Source organism: Suillus subalutaceus, assembly GCF_016647625.1.
Source record: "Suillus subalutaceus strain FC151 chromosome Unknown DFJ58scaffold_198, whole genome shotgun sequence".
Taxonomy (NCBI): domain Eukaryota; kingdom Fungi; phylum Basidiomycota; class Agaricomycetes; order Boletales; family Suillaceae; genus Suillus; species Suillus subalutaceus.
This window is the reverse complement of record NW_024540447.1, coordinates 38457-52937: the sequence shown is the minus strand read 5'-3', so window position 1 is coordinate 52937 and position 14481 is coordinate 38457. Positions and strand designations below refer to the sequence as shown.

The 14481-nt window shown below is 49.1% G+C and overlaps 4 protein-coding genes across 4 annotated transcripts; 2 read left to right on the top strand and 2 right to left on the bottom strand.

Moving 5' to 3' along the window:
* Nucleotides 1-139: 139 nt before the first annotated feature.
* DFJ58DRAFT_719121 (LAG1-DNAbind-domain-containing protein) lies at nucleotides 140-3165 on the top strand (the record flags this gene model as incomplete). The annotated part of the gene is made up of 6 exons (XM_041384572.1): nucleotides 140-1014; nucleotides 1069-1583; nucleotides 1634-1822; nucleotides 1875-2261; nucleotides 2302-2694; nucleotides 2750-3165. 6 exons carry the CDS (start codon nucleotides 140-142, stop codon nucleotides 3163-3165), a joined length of 2775 nt encoding a protein of 924 aa, XP_041236953.1.
* Nucleotides 3166-3803: 638 nt separating this feature from the next.
* Nucleotides 3804-4488, top strand: DFJ58DRAFT_735058 (uncharacterized protein; the record flags this gene model as incomplete). The annotated part of the gene is made up of 2 exons (XM_041386577.1): nucleotides 3804-3980; nucleotides 4051-4488. 2 exons carry the CDS (start codon nucleotides 3804-3806, stop codon nucleotides 4486-4488), a joined length of 615 nt encoding a protein of 204 aa, XP_041236952.1.
* A 158-nt stretch (nucleotides 4489-4646) lies between these two features.
* Nucleotides 4647-6495, bottom strand: DFJ58DRAFT_719120 (histone acetyltransferase; the record flags this gene model as incomplete). The annotated part of the gene is made up of 5 exons (XM_041384571.1): nucleotides 4647-4821; nucleotides 4875-5206; nucleotides 5256-5301; nucleotides 5351-6351; nucleotides 6418-6495. The coding sequence occupies 5 exons, from the start codon at nucleotides 6493-6495 to the stop codon at nucleotides 4647-4649; spliced, it is 1632 nt and encodes a 543-aa protein (XP_041236951.1).
* A 3434-nt stretch (nucleotides 6496-9929) lies between these two features.
* On the bottom strand, nucleotides 9930-11010 carry DFJ58DRAFT_173496 (uncharacterized protein). The gene is made up of 2 exons (XM_041379031.1): nucleotides 10250-11010; nucleotides 9930-10115 (listed from the first exon to the last, which is right to left on the bottom strand). Exons 1-2 carry the CDS (start codon nucleotides 10810-10812, stop codon nucleotides 9998-10000), a joined length of 681 nt encoding a protein of 226 aa, XP_041236950.1. The 5' UTR covers nucleotides 10813-11010; the 3' UTR covers nucleotides 9930-9997.
* Nucleotides 11011-14481: the final 3471 nt, after the last annotated feature.

Sequence of the window (14481 nt, the reverse complement as noted above, 5' to 3'; positions counted from 1 at the left end):
GACGATACATCATCAGCTACCTTTCGCCTTCCTTCTATCCATCCATTCTTTCAATAATCATTCTCGTCCTTCTCATTTCGATATAACAACAATACCCCGTCCAGGAGCGATGGACTTTGCAACAGCTTCACATCAGCCAATGTACAACCAGGCTGACCTCGATCAAGCATTTAACTCATTGCAGACAGTAGACAACGCCTCTCCATCTCACCATTTATCTCAAACAATTCCTCAACATAACTTTGATCATTCGGATTCGAGAGAGGTCTCAGATCATCCCTCCTATGATCTCTTTTCAAACAATAATAACAATTTTGCCTCTCAGCGGTACCGCGCCAATTCTTCTTCTTCTTCGTCTCTGGGCCCTCCTTACGCTATGAGCCCAGACGGAGTCTACTCCCATGCCTCCTTTGGCGACTCCGTTCCATCATTTAGCTCCAGCAATACTTACGACATGATGAGCAATGTCTCGTACTCGAGTGGGAAGGTCTCTCCATTGACCCCCAATGACGCGATGACTGGCATACAGCAATCTCCGGTCTTCCCCCACTCTTTGGGCATAAATGGACACCAGAAGGACTTTTCCAACGGCCACGCGTACCCGGAACTCCTCAACGATCGCCGTGTTTCCGGTGTCAGCGGGGCTGGCTATCACAATGACTTTCCCGAAGATTATGGCATTAACGGCGGTGCGGGCTACCCTCCATCGGCTCTTCAACCATTCCAAGATCGCATGCGCTTGCAACCTGACAGTCGTTTTCCCCATTCTGGTCTACCTCCTTCTGTCCCTTCACATATGGGACACAGCCCTGATATGTTCCGTGGCGTTGCTCCGCAAGCAACGCACTCGTTCCGCCCTGACTCTGGCCTTCCTGGCTACGATGATGTGCAATATTTTGGAAACCCCCATGCCGACATGTCTCTCCGCATGCCCAGCATTGGGGATGGTTTTGCTGGGATGAGAAATGGGCATCCTGGTATGGGCTCTTCCAACGATCTTCAGGCTTTCATTCGGTAAATATTATTACGTTAAATACACCTTCCGAGTCTAATGCCTTTGCTATTTAGACCCTACCTCGATCAATACGTACGAACGCCAAACCGTCTCGCGTTTGGTGAACGCACGGTCATCGTCATGTCGAGCAGAGTGGCTCAAAAATCATACGGCACTGAGAAACGCTTCCTTTGCCCCCCTCCAACTGCAATCATGATTGGCAACTCTTGGTGGACTGACGTGGTACGCCGCGGGGAAGAGCCGAAACTTTGCCCTCCTCGCGTGACCGTCTGCATATCGGGCGAACCTGTCCCTCAAGAGGGTTCCATCGAGTGGACGTCCGCCTCCGGCAAGATCTTTGATGTAAATGATGCCCCTACAGGCACAACATACATTGGTCGTTGCGTTGGAAAGCAGTTGTTCATCAGTGATGTAGACGAGAAGAAGAAAAAAGTTGAAGCGCTTGTAAAGATCACTGCTCCGTCTTCTGACGATGAGCCTGAACGCGTTATCGGCACTTTCCCAAGCCGTCCTATCAAAGTTATCAGCAAGCCAAGTAAGAAGAGACAGAGCGCAAAGAATCTTGAGCGTGCGTAGATTCACTGTGGCTCATGATGATTTTTGACCATGATCCTCCAGTATGTATAAACCATGGTTCAACGATTTCACTCTTCCATCGTCTGCGGTCTCAGACCGTCTCGACGAAATACCTCTGTGTCTCCGGTTCAGGTTCCTCTTTCAAGGGTTCTGACGGTGCACCTTTGATGGGGATCGATACCCGTGCACGATCTAGCACTCCATCATTCATTGCACGAACTGCCAGCTGGGGTCAGTTTTTCACCTACACATTTTTCTGCCTTCACTGACGTTTTCATCTTAGATCCGTTTGTGATGTACATTGTCGATGTCAACAAACCAGCTGGCGGAATTGATACCCCTCCCCCACCACCTCCACAACCTGATTATCCTTCACCTCCACCAAATGCCATTCCTTTCACCAACAACGGCAGCCAAATACCAATCTATTACAACCAGACAGTGGTGCTACAGTGCCTGGTCTCGGGCGTTGTGTCTCCCGTCTTGATTATCCGGAAAGTTGATCATCAGACGACAGTAGTTGGAGGAGGCCTTCAAGAAGGTGCAAAGGGTGTTGCAGACCACTATTGCTCACCAGGCGAAGTGTGTGGTGACCCAGTCTCCCAGCTTCACAAGATCGCCTTCGAAGTCTATGACTCAACAAAAGGCATGCCTGAGCCTGGAACCCCCGGTACAAACGGGCGCGTTCTTGTCGTGCATGGGTGAAAAAGTTAACACCTACCGTCCAATTGAGGGTCGGCTGTGGAACAATCCGCCGAATGCAGGGTCGACATCCCCTATTCTGCCTGGATCACCTGTAGTTTCAACACCGGCGTCCATGTCGGGTGCCGATTATTTCGGGCAGGCCACTGCAAGCGAACCAGCATCGCCGTCTTCATCAAATGATTTTTCAAATGACGGCGGGCGCGTGAAGAAGGGGAAACGTTCAACATCAAGTGCCGGTGTCATTAAGAATCCGGGTCCAAAAGGGCGACGGCGCCCGACCTCCGCCGGGTCTGCGTCTTCTGGGCGTCGCGGATCTACTAGTGACGCCGGCGCATCATCGGGTGCTCTTTGGCAAGTGGATATCGGCGAGACGAGCGTCTGGACTATTGTCGGCACAGGTACTACGTAATTTTCCATTCCCATTTGTCCAATGACTAAACTTTGGTTTGTCAGATCAAGTGCGATACAACTTCTATGTACCGCCCGTATTGTTCGACAATCAAAACGCCCCTCAAACAGGATCATTCCCAATCCCATCGAAGCCCGTTACTCCATTCCCGGGTGTGGTGAAATATCTTCCTCCTGACCGTGCTGCGGAGGCACCAAAGTCTAACTGCGCACAATCGCGTGGCGTCTTGTCGAAACCTAATCCCCACATATCAAAAATGTTGACTGTATACGGAGAAAACTTCAACAAGGCAGATCCAGTACACATCTTTTTCGGATCAGACCCCTCGCCATATGCCGAGGTGAGGTGCACCGAAGTGTTGGGCTGCCTACCTCCAGAAAACCAAGTTGCGAAACGCCGTCCGATTATCATGATACGGCCAGATGGTGTTGTGTTCCCGTCACCTGTTATGTTCCCTTGATTCTATTTATCGGTATATCTTTGGTGCTCGTTTGTGGCCTGGTCTGCCTGCTCGGATATATCCCTATAATTTCGCCATTCCCAATGCTTTGAACATGTTAGGATCTGATAGTTGCTATCTGTACACCATGGACCCAACTAAATTCCAGCGCGAGACAGTACTATGTAGCCCCCCTTGTATCATATCTGTTAGAAGAATCTCGATTTGATGTTTCTATCTCCTGTCTGTCGGCCATCAAGATGGTCGATACGGCAAAGACCGTGAAACTGCATTGTTCTTTAGGTTTGTTACAGTCGTCATCTCAGTTTCTCCTTATCAGATCTGAGCACTGAGTTCGCCAAGTTCTCGAGTTTTGTACGTTACATTCCATCATATCAACATATTTGACAGCGGTACGCCCACCTATCATCGCCCTACACGCGAACGCGTTTGTCGTATCGGGTGCAAAAACGCTATCTGGTAATCACGGGTGTTCCAAAATCCATGCGCAATCAAAAATCGTTGTATCGGGTCCAAAACACCATCTAAATCACCCTTTCGCGGGCGTAACTTGCAGCTTGCCAGCATTCTTTTTGCATATTCGTGCAAGCGAGCTGCTCCAAATCCCTTCACCCTCCCGCAGTGCATTTTAATTCAGAATGGGTTCCCAATACAGCTCGCACCTCTCGTTCTCTTCCACACCTCGTCTTGTATGGCATGCATACATCGAATATCTATGGAACCCGCATCCTGGCTCCTGGGTCAGTCAGGTCGCATATTCATTCCGCATATTGGCGTTCCTGCTTATTCTGCCAGTCGTGATTCTGACACTGCTGGTGCGTATCCAACCTTGCCGAATTTGTAGATCCTTGCTTCTTCAATTATTGATCTTTGATTCCTCGCTAGGATATCACCTCCTATGTGATCGCACGTACTCTCGGCATTGTTGACGATGTCAAAGCGTCAACAAGCGACCAGCCTGTTGTGACTCCTGAGGGCACGCCCTCGATCCTTGTTGAAGATACGTCATCCGAGGAATCGTTCCCCGCGGAGCAAGACAGCTACATATCTTCGGTTCATCGGCAATATAATACCGACATGAGGAGTGCGGGAGTACAGGAAGAAGAAACGAAGCTCCATGCATACTTCACGGGAGAGGAGGATCTACAGTTGTCTAGTGTTGACGTTCTGTCGCCTTCCCCGTCTCAGCCATCATCACCGGTTCTGCCCCACGAGAACCTGCCTGGAGAAGATGGGGCAATGAGAATGGAAGACCCACGTGATGCACAGGATGAAGCCATGATTCTGCGCCGACGGGGCGCCCAAACGAAAAGTGATGATTAAATCAGCCTTTTTAGAATCGCCGCTAGAACTACATTTTTTGCACCGTGTACGATGACATGATACCGATCAACGTCCCTTTTTACTCTACAGCTACAGTAATATTATCGATCAGAAAACAAACACGCAAAAGAAACTGGCCAAGATGTGAAGTGAGGTGATCAGTAAAACCGCAGCTGATCTCTGGTGAAGACAGGTGGCTTCCAGATCAAATTATCGGCATAAATCCGACGCCTGCGTTTGTTTCGCACTTTTTCATGTTTCTCCAAAACGGCTTCCGAGAGACAAATGATATGTTGTCCTTTGTAGTGTTTAAATAGCTGCAACGTTGTGCACCTGCAAGCAATTCATTTAGCGTTACATTCCAAACGACAGGTTCTTTCACACACGTATTCATTATATCCGCATGGGTGATAGACGTCTTCTGTGCAATATCGTCAATGCTCAACTCATCTGTCGTATTGATGAGTAATTCCACGATGACCTCCGCCCAATAAGCACGGTAGCTGAGTAGACCCAGATCGCTCAGGGGTTTTTCAGGGCTGCCGAGTTTCCCCTCTTTCTTACTCAACTCGTAAGAAAATTCGATGAGCAACTTCCCAAAGCCGTAGCGCTGATGCTGCGGCAGCGTCAAGATACATGCGACATTGTAATTCTCCGCTGACTCCTTCTCTTTCGAGAAGTAGCCAATGATATGGCAGCCTGTAGAATCTCGTAGACACTGGGATTACGGTCGGTATAAGATAAACACAGAATAATACTGTACACACCATGACATAATACATGAACGGTGTCACGTCATAGTACAACGTCTTGCTATAAGGCACAGTCAGATGTTTGAGCTTCGTCGCCGAGAAGGACTCACTGATCTAGAAAACATTTGGACAATAAACTGAGGTTCCGACACCAGCTTAATTGCCGCTTCCCATCAAGTTCGAAAACCGAAATGTCTTGGTGGCGGTAGATCTCGTTGCCAGGTGGATGAAATAGCGTACAACGTTGTCGGTGGCGCGAAAGCATCATGGGCGACGGAAAATATGCGAGACAGAACTCGCAGATGTACAACACGGGTAGATGCGCATATTCCTTTGGATATGGACTGAAGTACCACGCTTCAACCTCGTGTTTGCCGATCTGCAAACGGTTTAGATTCTTCACCCGCGCGATTTCTGATATTGACTGGGTCATCGAACCGGATGTCCGCAATTTCTCGATTTCCTGTTCTTTGCTGAATGAAGAGACGGGAGGAGGTGTCTCTACTTGTGCACCATTGACGTTAAGTTCGAAGGTGTCCCCTTCACCATCGACATCCATCTCGCCTTCGGCGTCTACGTCATCCCCTTCCATTTCTTCTTCTTCTTCTTCCTCTTCATCATCGGTTAACTTCCGCTTCAATGATGGGGCAGGTGATGGCGAGGGAAAAGCAGAGCGGCCAGGGGTTGAAGCAGATGTGGGCGAAGCAGCCGCAGCCGCATTTGATGTCGCTTTCTTCAATAGTGACTGGGAGCGAGGGGCCTTTCCTGGAGCTTTCTGTAGTGAGCCAGGCCCAGCTTTCTTGCCCGGTGGCAGTTTTGGACGGGGCCACTCGAGGTCCCTGCTCAAGATAAGCCGAGATCCCGTCACCCACTCATCCAGACGCTTGTTGAACTGATCCCAGTGGACAAAATACTCCCACTTGTCTTCTAGTTTGTCGAGCGCATCTTCCTCTTCCTCTTTCACACCACCTCGGGAATTTGTACGTTGAGCTAACGCTGAAGTATACGAGTTCACGGGTTTATCGCGAATTGATAGTATTTCTGCAAGCCGCTCTTCTTCCCCGTCTGGGGTAGGACGGCGGATGTAGATTTTGCACCCAACAGAGACGGTCTGCGGAAAAAAATTGATGAGTCAGCACTAAGGAGGTCTGTGTGAACTGAAGCTGCGGAAATTTACTTGGATGGTGTACGTTCCTCCAGGTGTGATGGATGCTGACTCCTGTGAGCCTTCATTGTTGGCATGTGCAGAGACCATGCTCGAGCAAAAACGGTGGCAAAAGCTGAGTGCTAAGGGAGAAAAACAGATTTTGCGTCGTTCGTGTCGACTTACCGAGTCATGAGGGGGAAGTTGAATTTCGCTTACTCAGCCCACAGCACAGCAACCTTTGCTTCCATGGAAGTATTTCACCACAGAGGCCGAATGTTTGATTATGAACAAAGACGATGCTAGACAACAGCGCTCAAGTCTATAGGCTACGGTTCCTATGCCAGGCTAGAAACTGCCTCCGGTTGATACCATCATAGGAGGCCTCAATTTGAACACCTGGAGGAGTTATAGTCTAGTTTGCATCGTGTTTCAATCACTCCGCTTTTTAGACATCGACTGCCAGGGGGCATTCTCAAAGTTAGTTCGAAGCGCACTAAACGAGTCAGGCATCAGCGCATTCGGATAATTAATGCTAAAAGCACAACAAAAGCCGTGCAACCGGCGCTGCACGATTCTTCGTCGAACGCATAATTCCGTCGAGTGCGAGCGGCGTCAAGTGGTCTATTAAGATCTGATTCTCTATGAGATCGCCGTCCCTACCTAGACCCACCTGGTGATGATAAAGTCTGAGCTCATTTTAGGGAGATCAAAAGTTGTGGTAGCCGCAGCGATTCGGAAACTCGCACCCTCGGAAAGACATATAACCCATGGCCGCGGTGTAAAAGTCTGAGTCCTACTGGTGATAATTAGCGGCAGGGTAAGCATTCTCCTCGTACCCGACGAATTCTGATTTGAATGACGATAATGGAGCTTACCAATTTCCACCGAGTAAATCTCGCAGAAGTCCCGGAAGTAAACCATATAAACTTACCACATTGACAAATGACATATCATCTCGACTGACGGCACCGCAGAGCATGAGGACACGAAGTAGAGAGAATTTCCGAGCTGTCGCTCTAAATGCCGATCAATACGCAATGGCTAGACTCTAATAGCGCCAGCCGGAAGGGCCTAGTGACTGGAATGGTTCGAGTTTGATTACACACCTCGTGATAGGACAGCATTGGGCTTTGTTACGTCTGTGGACATAAGGCTACCGCCCAGGGAATCGAATAGCTCCACTCAAACCAATTTATTGTATTTCATCGCTCCTGAGCCGCAAGAACAAGCAGGAGGGCCTGACCAGGAATACGTGATATGCAAGTTAGACCCGAGTTATACCCCTTGGATATGTGCGGTACTCTTCTTCGCAGAGCTTTGAAAATGACAGTGCACAACAGAGTGTATTCGCAACCGCAATTATGATATTATTTTTTGCAGAAGAACGGACGAAATAAATGAGGTTGGGAGGGCACAAGTCTTCGTCGATGCAGAGGCCATTGATACGATGACGACAAAGGGGAGCACTTATGAGTCATAACGAAGGGTCATGGAAGGTTATGGTGGCGAAGAAGGTTCGATCCATGCGACTAGTAGGCGCCACGACGCCAACACTACCAACAACGTGGCGAGGGGTGTGAGGGGGTGTGGCCCTGATGCCTCCGGGTCGGATACCTGATTCGGAGGACAGGGTCGGAAGTATCCCCGCTTGGCCAGTGCCAGATGGTGTAACCTTAAACGTCGTGACTTGACAGGGCTTGACTTGTTTTGTCCTGGGAATCTAGTGCGCTGTCAATTGCATTCAATTACATAGGCTGTGATTAAACTGCCGAGAAATCTTTAGATCTGCAAATTGGAAAATTTCAAATACAGGCCTTTCATGCTATCAGTAGATGATCCTACATATTTAGATATTGCTCTGCTAGCAAGAACGAGGAAATTTGTGCGCCGTTAGTGGTAAATATTAGCCCCACTCAGATTGTTACTAGGGCCTGCGGCTTGTCTCCCCCCGATGGACTTTGTAGGGAGTGGGGGGGTGGGAACGCGAAGCATGGCAGTATGTACATGTTCATTGTTCATGCCGCATGTACATTTCATGAAGTATACCTGATGTAGCCTCTTAGTCGATCACATACATAAATGGTGACGATTTTTAAGGACGCACGGAGTATCAGGTGTTCATACAGAGTTCACGTGGCGACCAGTAAAGAGATACTAAAGCTCTTGACTAGGTTCATCACCACGAAGTGGCATCTGACGAGTGAAAAACGCAGGTTCGTGAGTTGAAAAAAAATTGGCCAGAGCCGTGGAACCAGAGAGAGAAAATATCACGAAATCGACTTCTCACATCTGTGCACTTTGTGAGAATCCCTTCTTCCACATTAGCGACTGAGTGACTCGAGAATAATAAACCTGGTGCAAGAAGGTCACGCGCATGGGAGCATACCGGTCTTCGAAGAGCTTCCCCTGTGATGGGTTTAACGAGAGCGGTATTCAGACACAATCCCAACGCCAGCACGCATGGTCATATGTGCCCACTGCTGGCGGCATCCTCTAGATGCAGTTGCAGCGTTCTTGTATGGGGGACGCGAAGAAGCAGTCGTACGACAAGGACGATCAGATATTCCTTCTGTCAGAGATCTAGTCAAAAATGACAACAACGCCAAGGGCAACACACCAATTCTGGCTTGCTGCATGACTGGAGCGATGATCCAGGATTCAGGCTAGTGCGAGTTGGCAACAAGCAAGACTCGTTATGGCAGTGTGCATCGGGCCAGCTCATTAAAGCTCCGCGCAGACTCGGAGCCGTAAATGCATTCCGATACCTGAATCGATTTGCAGCTCAATGGGAGCCTGTAACATGGTCAGATCGATTAGTATCGAACGGGCAAAACGGCCTATGACAATCATGAACGTTCGGAATTGATATTAGCTCGAGCAATAGCAGAGATATGATGAACTTGAAATAGCACTACTTTGACCAACGACTGCAATCAACAGGAACAGCCTGAGTGCGTAGAATGTCTTCATTCAAGGCTGCCTAAGATTGGCCCAAGGCTCACAGATGTGGCAACTTGAAGGTGAGCAGCACTAGATGACAAAGCCCCGGGTTACATAAAATGTTCCTATCACAAAGTAGTTGTCAGCATTTCCAGCGTCGTTTTCATCCCACCCACCATCTCCTCTCAACGACGTCGACAACGGAGCCAGAGTGCGACGAGCTTAAACAAACCCCACTGTGGTAGAACTCGATCAAGGAACACAAATTCGATTTCGGAGACAGCCATAAACGGCACAGGCGCGGGTAGTACAAACTATGTGGAATAAACTACTGACCACTGCAAGACACACGCGTAGAAGTAAGATTGGTGAAGCAAAGCAAAATTGGATGTCTACGGTACACTGCGCCTCCGCAACCTATTGCTGTCTTGTCACTGAAGTCATTTTACAGCACAAAACCAGTCGAACAGTTCCGCTCCCTCACTCTTTGGAGGCAGTGTCATCCTCCTTCTCCGCCTCAGTTGTTGCTGGCTGAGGCTGTGCTTGTGTTGGTGGCTGCTGCTGGGGCTGGGAGGGCATTAGATGTGAAAGCAAACCCTGTGGAATCTGGGAGTACACTTCGTCGAGCTGTTGACGGAGGTGCGTGTTTTCCTCCCGGAGATGTGTGATGTCATCGCGGAGGCCTGTCATTGAGCGCCCGACACTCTTCCCATCGACGATTCGCCTCATCTGCGGACGCAAGTGCTGCATCCAGTAGTTGAGAACGCGACTCGAGGGCTTTAACGTGCCTATAATGAAGGTGAGTCAGATCTGCACATGCGTTTAAGAGATGAAAGCAAGAAAGAAGCGAGGCTGTGCCCCATTTTGAGAGCAGAAAGGGAAAAAAGAAGAAAAAAGCCAAGGACGAGAAACATGCACTTACTGATCTCTACGTTCCCTGAACGCTCTCTGCGCCTTCCTATTTTGCTCAGCCCGCTTGGTCTGGCTTAATGGACGACCATTGGCCTTTGAGTCATCAGGACCACCAGGCTGACCCTCAATCTGCGAGGCAGGTTGTTCACCCGGAGGCGGGTGGGGTGGAGGTCCACCGAACTCGGGCCCCGGAGGGCCAGAGAAATAAATGGGCATGGGTGATGGATGATGTCCATGCGGGGGTGGCAACATTGGAGGAAGGAATATACCAGGCGGAGGCTGCTGGAGCTGCTGTGGTGGTGGCGGCGGCGGCTGGGTTGTTGTTGGGGGAGATTTACGTTTGCGAGAACGGGTTGTTGCAGCTGGGGCGGCCGGCTGTGCGGGTGTCTGAGATGTGGAAGGTTGGGGCGGAAGTGGGTCGTCGCGGAGACGCATTGCAGGAATAGTCTGTGGGGTTTGTTGAGGCTGTTGAGGCTGTTGCTGTTGCTGTTGCTGTTGCTGTTGCTGCTGCTGCTGCAGAGCCTCAGACTGTTGACCTTGCTGCTGGCCCGGAGGAGGGTAACCGTGTAGCATTAGCAATGATCGCTGGTGTATTATATTTGTCTCGATAAAGGGCGCAGTGAATTGATATGTTTTTAGATGCTAGGGGGATGTTTTTGCTGATCGAGTTTCAACGACGGTCGCGTTGAGGAGGCGCGAGTATTAGTAAGAAAATCAGCTCGATGGTGGGAGTTTGTTTTTGTTTGCAAGGGATAGTTTCCCACCTATAATGTCCCGATTAGGAAATTATATGTTCGCCCTAATTTTTTGACCATCGCCTGCGGCAGTATTACGTGCGCTCACATTCCGCGTGTATGAGCTCAACGTCGCGGCCATCGATATTTGATAGTTCGAGGTGCAACCGTCGATCATAGAGAAGTTGGAGAACGAAGATCCCTAGATTGAACGGGAAATGTCGAGGCAATGATAATCAGTTTATCGTGACGGAAGAGGCCGATTCCGCGGGCAGTCGAAGGCAATGCAGTCCTTCTGTTCTAGTTCCAGCGCTCCGATCGCCGAGCATGCGCAATCTGTCGGCAGGATGTGTGTTCTCGTGATGGTGAGATGAGGGGTTGGGTGAAACGGTTGACCAAGCTCTCAATTTTATGTAAGGTGTCTTTGTCATGTGCTGACCATTCTCCTTGGATAAGCAGGTCGAACCATGTTCAATATGCAGCTGCGCTGTAAGCACACCTTCTTTGTGTAATGGTTTGCCTACTTTCTGCGTCTGATGAGATATTTACCAGGTTAGACCGCGGACAGTGGAGTACTTAGTCGGCAGGCAGTCCGGTGCATCGTGAAGCCTTAGCGCTAAGCCAGAGCAATGCTTGTCAAGAGCTGGGTGTGCAGATCAGTTAATGGATGGATTCAACTGACGCAGGGCGGCATCGACCGGGGGCATATGCATCAGTATGTCCGTTCTTGATAGAGCAACTTCTTTCACCGAGTTGTATTTTCAGATTCGCGAATAATGCAGGCACATATTCTAGGCATGTTTCACCAATGTGGAAGGCTACTCCTTCATTAAATCGTGTCTTCACGAGAACGATGTCGTTCACCTTCTCTGACGAGATGACTCTCGAGGAGCCTAATCTGTCAACGAGGCTCTATGAATATGGGACCCGCGATTTGATCATGACACACTCATCATGTTATGGTATTGTTTCGTCTGCAATGACACCGTCGACTCGTATATTTTTTTTTTCTGCGATTCGTCTCATGCAATACTATTCCAAGACTGCATCCACCATGGCAGTCGCTGTATGATGAGCAGCACACTACTACGCAGAGGACCCCTTGTGGCATGATGTTCAGATCAGCATGACCAGCTCTTTGGGGACTCGCCGTTTCTTATTCTCCCCACCGAGGTGTTGGTATATATTTTCTCATTCATCGACGCCTCTGAGCTCACTTATAGCAAAAACTTCTAGTGCCGAACGTCGTGCAAGATCACATCGTCCTCGGTGATCATCATGTCAGCCGAACCTTCAGTTGCAACGCGTCGCAAACACATCAAACTACTTAGCAATCTAAACAAAACTGTCCCGCGGGAATCCTTGGATTGGTTTTAAAACTTAATCAAGTTTCATCGACTAAACCACACAATCAACAATGATGTCAAAAATGGTGGCGTTGTCTAGAATCATACGATTGAATGCATAGCTGAAAGAACTCAATTTTGATTCTTCAGAAGATCTCGTCACGTCCTCGATCAATCGTCAGTTCGCGTTTTGTCTGAGGGTAATTTATAGTTGTTGACCTTATTTCTGTCACATTGCCCTGAATTACGTGTATAAAATCGCCTTCAGGTTTCTGTCCAGCACCTGTAAGTATCTGGGGATGTACGACAGGCAATTTGTGATCGCGCCACACAGCTATTGAGGCCTTATTGAGGACTCACCTTGGAAATTACGTCTTGACCCTACCAAACTTCTTGTCCGGGAGAGGAAGGTTGAAAGACTTTCCCAAGCAAGTATGAATGCTTCACTTGTCCGCATGTCTGATCAGCTTTGATCATGCTAGAGTTGTGCCACGACGGTTTTGATCCCGGCCAGCAAGTCTTCTGATCATCAATATTCACGGAGACCTTGTTCTATGGTCGTATGCTGGCCTGTCTGGGCTTTCCAATGCATCCGTCAGGCTCGAACCCTCCAAAGATATGTTCCCACTATCTGTCGTAGATATCCCGAGCGGCCTCAATTCAGACTTACCTCGTCCTGGCATGCACCTTCGTGTGACCCTGATCAGCGTAATCCAATCAAGACTAAGTGTTCCGTGTACACGACATCAAGCTGTCTCAGATGTTCAGTATTGCTTACGTTGCGATGGTCTAACATAGCTGCTATTCCGAACTCAAAAGATGAGTATTCTTTGGATACGTCCACCCTTGATACTTGGCTGTACCTTCCCCCACGCACATCTCCACAGACGGCACGTCTAGGGACTCCTTACTGCGCAATTACTCGACGAACCACTGGGACACCGATGGAGTAAAGCGGCGGCAGCACTTGTGCATCAGAACTAGAGGCTTCTACCCGCCCTTCCGCCACCGTATCTTCAGCACTACAGCCCCCTGGTTTCGGACTAGGTGAATGATACCCGTCGGAGAGCTGTTCTTGCTACATCCCTGTCTTATCTTTCATGGATCAGACATGCGGGCGCATTTTTGTGCGAAACAATGTCTCACACAGGCCACTGCGTTCGTCCTGATGGTTCGTCGATGGCGATTGGAAGGCTTAATGCACGATACGACTCAAGTAGAGCCTTGCACGATTCACATCGAGGAATATATACTGAAAGAAAATCAATCGAATGTTGTCTCGTCATTAACCAATCCCTCGCTCTTCATTATGGCTGCATCTACGTTGGATCGTGGACGGGCTCAAACACCGGGGTCCCTGCAGGTCGACCCTGTCGAGGCACGAGGACCTCCGGCACTCCTACGCGTTTTTCCTCTTTCTCGCCTCTCACTCGCCCTCTTTCAGGTGACCTGTTCACTCGTTATGCAGTGGTGACATTTCCACGATTCTGCGCTTGCTAACCCCAGAGCATGTCCATTTTCTTGCTCCCCGAGTTCCATTTAGTCAATGAACTGCATCACCTAGTATGAATCAGTTATAAAGATGATGTTGCACTTACTCCGATCCACTTTGAGTATCCCACTACGGACTTGGCTGCCGACAGCCCATTTTTTCACTCCACACCTGCTTTCCCTAAGCATCATCACCATCCGATCAGCTTTCGCCAATCTGCGCACAACACTTTTCAGTGTTGCTTTTGGGAATTTGAAACTTTAACACCCAGTCTCTCTTCAGGGAACTGGTTGGTCAGCTGAAGGCTTAGACCTTATCATTTAGTCCCCAATCTTGATCCCTTGCGACGACCATGCACTAACTCAAGTATATCCAATGGCACTTTTATGCCTGGCTTCCAAACCTGATAGCCCACTTAGATGCTACAGATCCCAGACGTATACCCTGGTTTGCTAACACTGACTTCGCATACTATGATCTGCGCTACTGTGCTTGAGAGATCCCTGCCGCATCTGAAACAGCTCCACTTCTGTGGCCTGCGTTTACAATCTATCTTTGCAAACGATTCTGGTCATGAAGGATATCTCATTTCTTGTGTAACACCCACCAGTCATTAGTCACCACATTATCAAGAACCTCTCAGATTTCCTCGAGATGTGGCACATACAAC

What these genes read in the sequence shown, in the direction of transcription:
- DFJ58DRAFT_173496 (XM_041379031.1), bottom strand. Translation starts at nt 10,812, where the DNA reads ATGCTACACGGTTACCCTCCTCCGGGCCAGCAGCAAGGTCAACAGTCT. An exon ending in TTCAGGGAACGTAGAGATCA is followed by an intron (nt 10,116 to 10,249) that starts GTAAGTGCATGT and finishes CCTTCATTATAG; the next exon opens with GCACGTTAAAGCCCTCGAGT.